General features: G+C 32.0%; 1 protein-coding gene across 1 annotated transcript; it reads right to left on the bottom strand.

The window, feature by feature from the left end:
- Nucleotides 1–3,889: 3,889 nt before the first annotated feature.
- On the bottom strand, nt 3,890–8,226 carry LOC132739399 (tyramine receptor 1-like). Its single transcript, XM_060727098.1, has 2 exons — nt 8,072–8,226; nt 3,890–6,690 (listed from the first exon to the last, which is right to left on the bottom strand). Exon 2 carries the CDS (start codon nt 6,674–6,676, stop codon nt 5,201–5,203), a length of 1,476 nt encoding a protein of 491 aa, XP_060583081.1. The 5' UTR covers nt 6,677–6,690; nt 8,072–8,226; the 3' UTR covers nt 3,890–5,200.
- Between the last annotated feature and the right edge of the window lie 679 nt (nt 8,227–8,905).

Genomic DNA, 8,905 nt, shown 5'->3' with positions numbered 1-8,905 from the left:
AAGAATCAGACATTTCTCAAGTGCAAACTTTGAATAAATTATATACTTCCTAGGCAAGTATCCAACTAGCATTTAATGAAAACTCCGACTTAATCGAAGTCCATCGGCTGCAAAAACTGCTAGGCGGTATCCCTAGAGCTATGTTTACATAGATTATCAAAATTCAGAGTCGAAATTAGAGCAAACACGGCATGCAAATGTTGTTCGAAATAATCAGACAATCTGATGATTACCCATACACTAGAGAAATCGAGCTTAAAAAGCGTGTCAAAACACGACACGGCCAACCAATAGCAGCAAAAGTATCCCAGAATACACACATGCTACTGTCTGTAATCGAAGGAGATGACTACCAAACTTTAGTGCATCGAAGCCGTCGCACAAAACCATAACATCGAAAGGAATAAAACCAGATACACCTCAAACTGCCCCGCGCACATGCAATTAAGACATCGATCTCTTAAAAGACGCTATCGCGTCTCTCCAAGGTGATATCTTAAAAATGAAACAAAATTACGTTGCCGAGGAGTTGGCTCATACATCTGAAATTCAAGCATTACATTCTGCCATCGATTATATTAGAAGTGATTACGACAATTATGTTTCGGGCACGAAAGTTCTAATTACTGAAGATCTCATACGATCATATCCGATCTATGCAGAGTTACTTCATAGCTACCAACACATCATTAGATGCATTACAAAAATCCTATAATAAATCAAACACCACGTGTATTCAAAATTCTGGCCAGAACACTATTTCAACTCCAGAAAACACCACAGAACATTTAAAACAACCAGTACCAATTGATTGGTCAAATGAACTCAAAACCAGCTTCTCAGATCAAAAGCATCATCAAGAGGACACACCGGAAGTGACGCAACAATCAAAACAGAATACTCTCAGTCGATCTTATGCAGAGGTCACAAGTAAACAACATTGTGCAGTAAATACTCATAAAAAATTCTTCGCAAGAATGTTTTCCTATTCCAACAATTGTCTCGGGTCGGATATCTGAAAATAACCGGAGTGCGCACCGGCAATGTGACGTCACCAGTCAAATAAAGATAGACATTATCAAACGAAAAATTGAAAAGAAACTAATGGCTATCAAAGTCCATATGTCCAGACAGACAATGAAGAAGATTTTGAGCAGTATGAACGAAAAAGACCAAAGCGATATTTTATTGGAGGATTTAGTGACAAAGATCGCAAACTGTATACGGTGGCGTGACCCTAGAGTTACAAAAGTGACAATTTTTAAGAATGAGCGTTTTGGATCCGTAGCCATACGTGCAAATATTGAAGACGTTGAAAATGCAAACAATTTGTTAGAAAAAAACATTTTGGCCACGTGGAATAACGTGTAGACCATGGCTTTCTTATGGAATGTACCGTGACCAAATCAGGAAAAAAGAAATAAATATTGACAGAGTAAACAGGAAATCAAGTAACCAATTAAATAAGTAATCAAGTATCACAGATGATTGGTCCAAAGACAGGTTCATTAGCGAAAATAGATATGAAGAATTAGATGTAGCTTTAGACTAACGATCATTGCAAATGTGCTCTAACAAAGAATACTTAAGAATTGCTACGAGGAATGCGGCAGGTATTACATCAAGTTCAAGTTATCTTAGTGATGTCCTTGAGAGAAATTATATACATATATGTGGATTATCTGAACATATGCTGTACTCATATGACCTCAATTTTTAAACCACATAAACAGTAACTCCGAAAGTGTATCAATAGCAGACCCAGACCTTTGTATTATTGGAAATAGAAGAGTTGGAAAAGGTGGGATTGCAATATTATGGAATACGACATTAAATGATAGGATATCTCCTATAAATATTCAATCTAGATATGTTTAGGTATAGAAGTATTCATTTCCCCCTGGCGAATATATGTATATTTTTCAAATTTATCTCCCGTGTAAAAACCATTCTGTGGAGGAGTTTAAAAATAGTTTAGATGATGTAGAAAATGTTATATGCATATTTATTGATAAACGTTGATTTTAGTCATGGAAGACTACAACACTGAACTCCCAACAAGACAAGGAAATTCATTTCAAGTCGATAAACGGGGAAACTTGCTAGTTGATCTTATGATCCGAAGCCAGCTAATTGCCATTGGATCGGGATTAAGCTCTGGAGAAATGTACAGTAATGTACCGTATAATAGTGATCCAAGACATGATAAATATTACCAGAAAACTTCAGGAAAATGGAAATTAGCCCTAGATAAAGTGCCAGAAACAGATAACTATCTTCATTTAGGTATTCTATGTAATAAGAATATGTGTCTCAATGAAAATATTAAAGAATCATGTACAAAACTTCATAAAACGTATTTTAGTTTATCTAACTGTGGCGTGCACCATTCTGGAATACATGCTATCTCAGAAAAACATCTTTATGAAAGACAGCTTCGGACAGCTGTGCAACTTAGAAAAAGAGAAGAGAATTAAAAGATGCACATTCAGTGTTTCACGAAACATCCGAGTAAAACAGTAGGGTTTATACCAGATATATATACAGACTCTTAGGAAAATACAGCTTAATACAATGTTTTAACAATTACACCTTCAGTGCTAATAGCGATTGGAAACGGACTGATAAAGCAAACTTGTGTTATTAAACATGAAAATTTCGAATACAAGACCAGGTTAGAAAATGATGCTGCATTATCTAGCTTTTTAAGTATTCATATTGAGATACTTCCATGTAATGCCTGGCGATTCAGTCAACTGTATCGTGATTATTTGCCATATTGTAGAACAATTGTAATTGTATTTGTATTAAGTCATTTGCTTTCTCGTGATTATATTAGGATATGTCCAGTATGTAGACGACTCTTACAATCTGTGGTTTATAATGTATAGTTATTCTGCCCAATAAATGACATTTATAGACAACAATCATGGAAAAAGATTCACAATTTCTTGGGCTACGAAAACGATACTTATTATTGCTCTTTAAACTACCATGAACAAAATATTGAACTATTATCTGGATTTCCATCCTTCAGCATGGAAGATAGCAACAGGGTTGCACTTTTTAAAACTGTAGCTAGATCAATACATTACGTTTTGCATTTATTATACTTACGAATATGATGACTATCTTTGCTTAGCATGTTAAAACTCATTTATTCTCTGTATTTTGATGTAAGTGATTCGTAAATTTACCAACTGGGCAAAATCAAAGCAAGACTGATCAGCCATGGAAAACATCTGATTGTCAGTAATGGTCAAAATTTTCAATACATAATTGTTTGAACTCCTTGAATAAAAAAATAATAAGCTTTCCAGAGGCTCTCATAATGTAATTTTATTTAACTAGTTCAATAAATTCAGTATTGAATATACACTCGTTCCATGATGTTCTGTATGGGCAATCATTCAATGCTGGAGACATCTATATTTAGTTCAGAAAACTACGTCACTATCTTTGTATTTGTATTGCATTGCAAACATTCATTTCATGTTATTCATAGCTGGTAACAAAGTGATTAGATCGTGAATATTTTAAAACACCGGAAGTAAAATGTTTTTTCAAAATTGTAATTCTAAATAAATTATGCACTTGATATAATGACCTTGCACATAAACAATGTTAAGATTAGAGGTTGTAAAATTTAATTGACATACCTGGTAATTTCGTAGTTATATGTACGTTATTATGTGTTTGTAATTATATGCTCGTAATTATTTGTTCTGTTATTTTGCTGACAATTAATGAGTGGAATTTACATCGTCTTTGTGTATGATTAACTTGAATATGAACGCCTATTTGTGTAATGTGTAAATAGTATTCGATCTTAAAGTATATTTTATTTAGCTACAGTCCAAACAAACAAAACAAAACAAACAAACTAAAATCTTATCAATCTAAATTTTAATATACACGTCTTTGAAGCTGTAATTAACTGGTTCAACATGTACCCAGGTTAAGTCTTGATATCTGCAAAGTATATTCCTTAATTAGTACATGTATTTTATAATGTCAAATTTAATGTTCCTAAAAAATTAGTAATTTCTTTAGTCTTATATATGTACACACACATTGTAAATTAAGTAATACAATTGACAAGTTTTCGAAATATAGTTATTAACAAACCATCTAATCTCGCTTAATTTACTTTTTTTATATTACATTCTAAATCTTGGAAACATGTTATAGATATTCACCAACCTATTACGTTATGCATTATTACTAATTGTCTTATTATTGTTATTCTGAATCTTAATTTACTTTCATGTTTTCTGATGCTTTACATTGCCTCTAAACTGAACAGCCATGTATACATCTGAAACCTATTACGACAATGCTATTTACCAACGACGCTTTACAAGCATTTTTGTATTGGTTTTGGTCAGATTTTAATTTACAATTATAGTACATTTCAAAATAAATGGATTTCAATTTCAACATATAAAATATGTAGAACCTGGTCAGACTGAATTTTAGTGTAGGCTGTCCTGGCATAGGCTTTGCTCTTCTGCTTGACAATAGTTTAAGAGTTAATTAAGTGTTTAGTGTACATACTGAATGATTTTTAGATGTTTTAGACTTTAGTCTAAACGCGTATAAGTTAAAGTCACAGATTCATTTTAGTTTTCACGAAATTGAATGGTTTATTAATATAATAGATCTACATGTATTAAAAAACGCTACAGAAAACATTATCCGACAACTTATGCAATGATACATTTCTAAAATACTGTTTTGTTCAGTTATTTAATTCAAAATGGCACTGAACAGTGATTTGAATGTACATATAATATTTATAAAATAAAAAGTAATATAAGTACGAGAAAAAACTCCACATAAACAGTTATAAAAATAAATGACATGAACAAGTACAGTAACGATAATAACACAAAAAAAATAGTTACAAAATTAGACTACATGTATTTACTTTATATAGACTTGCTGTCGCCTAAACACCAGCGATACAAAACGTTTAGCTTTATTTTGATAAATTATTTTATTCATAATGTATCACTGATTTCAAACAATACAAGATACTTAACGTTCTCATGTTTAAACATGACCCCTAGACAACCAACATAACATTGTATTTGTTTACACTAAATAAAAATAACAAATTACATTTCGGAAGGTATTCTAAACATGCAAATTATACAAATATATGCAGTAGAGAGATATTGTACAGTGATATAGAATTTCAAGTGATACCGATCAGCTTCTTTTGTTTTCTAAAACAAGTAGAAAAGAAGGTCTTGAATACGTTTTGTATGTACAACCTGAATTGAGAATTGAACACGCAATATATAACAGGGTTAAACACACTGTTCATATAAGGGAGTCGCAAGGCAATTTGGGCCAGTAGATTAAGTTCATATTCTTCTCCTGATTTCATCACCTCTCGCATGAGAATTTTCACGATAAAATAAGGTGTGAAACAAAGTATGTACACAATCGATACAACTAACATCTTGAATGTTAAATTTCTCTCCACTGGACATTTAGCGCTATTATACCGTTTGCGTTTCTTTACTCTATGCATAATTCTTTTTAATGTTGACTTAGTACGAGGTTTGGGTGGTGACGAATGTCCTTTTCCCGACAAATCTTTTGTATTATCTGGTGATGACAAATCATTCGTATAACTATTTGATTGTTCTGAATCTTCAGTGCTAATCCCTGTTTCCGTCAATGAATCTTGTGATTGGACACTTACTATACGATTATTTAAAGATGCATCTAATATCTGTTTACTGCTTGTAGATCGTGGTGTGATATTGGTTTTGGAAATGCCGACTTTGTTCGTGTTACGCTGTCTGTTTTCAGGGTGTACGCTATGTGTCGCATGACCATTCGTATATTCCTTAAACGTTTCTGGTCTGTCTTCAATTTTAGTGGTGCTCTCTTCGGATTCGTCAATAACATACGACGGATTTGACACTTCCCTATTGTTCACATTTGTTTCGTTTTGTAAATGTTTCCTAGTTCTTTTTAATTTGTATATTGTGTAAATTATATGAGAATATACTATTCCTAGTGTCATCCAAACAATTAGCATGAGGAGAAAATCTGTGACAGTGAAGACAGCAACACTAACAAAATAACCAGAATCATCTCTCGTTGTACAATAGTGTCCTTTGACTGTTATGTTACTTCCGGGATCTTTGACATTAACAACAACGCTATCAAAATTAGCAAAATTTCTCACGGACATAACACCCCCAAATATAACAATGGCAATTAAAACGTACTTTACTGTCTTTAATGTCATTTGCTTTCCGAATGGAGTACAAATTTTTCTATGTCTGTCTATAGCAACCACCCATAGTATTAAACCAGAACAAGCCACTGTCCAAAGACCGATGAAATGTGCAAATTTGCACATAATGCTTGCTGTATATTTAACATTGACCCACATTTCTATAATGTTAGGAATAAATTCAACACAGACGATAAGGTCTACCATTGCTAAACATGCAATCAGCCTCACGGTAGATGAGGGCTTAGATTTGAACGCGTAGAACGCAAAAGCAAAACTATTTCCAACAATTCCAATTGCTCCAAATACAACCATACATACGATCACCAAAAGTAGATGCTGGAAGATTTCATATCTAGCATGCTCAAGGATAACCTCTTCGTCAACGCTCGAATCTATCATGTTTGTCTTGTTCATCTTGTATAATGAATCTGCCAAGGAAATTAACAACATAAGTATTTCCTTTAATGATGAAATTTGCTGAAGACAAAAATTCTGTGAAAAATCAAATTTATTGAAACCTGACGAAAATGCTTATGATCAGGGCAAAGGCCAACAAATTCTATTGGTGGGATTTTGAGTTCTGGTCCTTTGGTAATGATAAATCTTATTGCCACATTGGCAAAACAAACTGATAATTGAAACGTTAAATGATTCGCATATAACTGGAAGTTCGCATGCCACATGCATGCAAGAACCATTTAAATATTAAGATTATTAAATACTAATAATGAAGTGTTTATATTGCTTTTTTAAAAAAGAGAAGCATACATTTAATTCCATTTGTAATACTCATTTTCGTTTAAAATAACATCCCAGAATGACTCGTGCGTAAGGGAAGGGACATGGTGTAACGTTGACGATATCTTAATCAAATTAGGTCATGAGACTGGAATGGACAAACATTACTCAGATATATTAACATGACTCTGCGATGTCTTAGAATTTGAATTTTATTCATTTCATTTCCAATAGGCTAATAAGCCCATACAAACATACTATATATGACATGACAGAGTAATGCATGATAATGATAATAATACATCTCTTTTAAATATAGGAGACAGAGACAGATATGTGTGGTTGTATAAATCACATCATTTAAAAATCGTCCGGTATTAATCGCAGTAATGAAATAACCGTATAATATGTCGTTAATACATTTTGACTTTCGAGCTTTTTCTATTTTCTATTTCATTTCTTTGAGATATTTTGTTCTCAACTAATTTCGATGAGATTTACAGGCAACAAATACAAGGTGTCAATTAGTATATATTGTAAATTTCAATGATAACGACTCCCTAACAACACGAATTTAAAACGTGAATGTGATGTTCAGTGTATATGTATTGTCCCCATGGATTTATTAGCCTAAAGGAAATGTAATAAACTAGCCTAAACTGAATTATTCATATTTCAAATAAAATTTGACTTCCTGGCATTTAAATGGATATTGTTATAGCAAATAATGAAATAAATCGTTTATATCACAAAGAAATAATCTAACCTTACATAGATTTAAGTTTGCAATTAAAGCGGTGATGCGAACTTGAGAAAAAGTTGCTTTCCGAGAAATTACAAGACTGATTTACATATGACATTAACAAAATACCACCAAATTGTAAGACGTCTGATCGCTGATTATTTCTAAAGTAAAAATTGCAAATCCATTAACACATCATTTTAGATACTAAGAAAATAATTGTAAACGAACAAATCAAATATAGAAACAATAAATTAAATTTTAACTATAAAATCGAAATGGCTCTACAATATACCGGAATGCAATATAAACTTTTAAAGGTATCTTACCTTATCTGAAAATATCATTCAAATCTAAAATCTTGTTTCCAGATTTTGATAAAAACTTCCTGCTCGCTGAAACAAATTGTGTGTTTTTACATAAAAAGTAAAACAAACTTTATGTATCAACACATCTTGTTTCTGTTTTGAATAATAAAGCAGGACGTAAGTTGGTTATACAAATTACCAAACTTCTAAATCCTTGACAAAGGTTGAAAATATAGGGCGTGTATTATACCCATTAGCAACAAAAGTATTAACAATAATGATGACGATAATGATAGCGGTGTTGGTGTTACTGATATCAATACTGCTGATTATAATAATAATAATAATAATTATAAAATATCATCATCATCATGAACATCATCATTGTTCTAATGTTGAAATTATCTTTATTATCATCATTTTAAAAAAAATTATTACTGTAACGAAAATAGAAATAATAAAAAATAATACCTGAAAAATGCAAACACTTACATTGTTTCAGAACAGAATTATTATTATTATTATTATCATTAGTATAGTAATATGTTTATGTCATGCTTAAATAAAAGCCGTGGTTTTATATTAAATAGCAGTCATATTGGCTATTTTCTGAAGTTTATAAAGTGTATCTTCTGTCCTGTATTGTAATGAGATATTGTATAATTTGAAGAAATATGACACACTGCCTATATTGAGAGGTTAATACTTGGTTGCTACTCGCCATTATGCGACAATGGCCAGAAGATGTGCATAATGGCCTGATGGCCTCAGGGGTTGGTTACATTTTTTTACAAATGAATAATGCCTTATCACCCTCCGATATGTTGCCTGTCTGTTGTAGTCCATCTGTGAAAT

Source organism: Ruditapes philippinarum, unplaced genomic scaffold (genome assembly GCF_026571515.1).
Source record: "Ruditapes philippinarum isolate M1 unplaced genomic scaffold, ASM2657151v2 ctg19_1_1_1_1, whole genome shotgun sequence".
NCBI classification, from domain to species: domain Eukaryota; kingdom Metazoa; phylum Mollusca; class Bivalvia; order Venerida; family Veneridae; genus Ruditapes; species Ruditapes philippinarum.
This window is presented reverse-complemented; position numbering and strand designations above follow the sequence as displayed.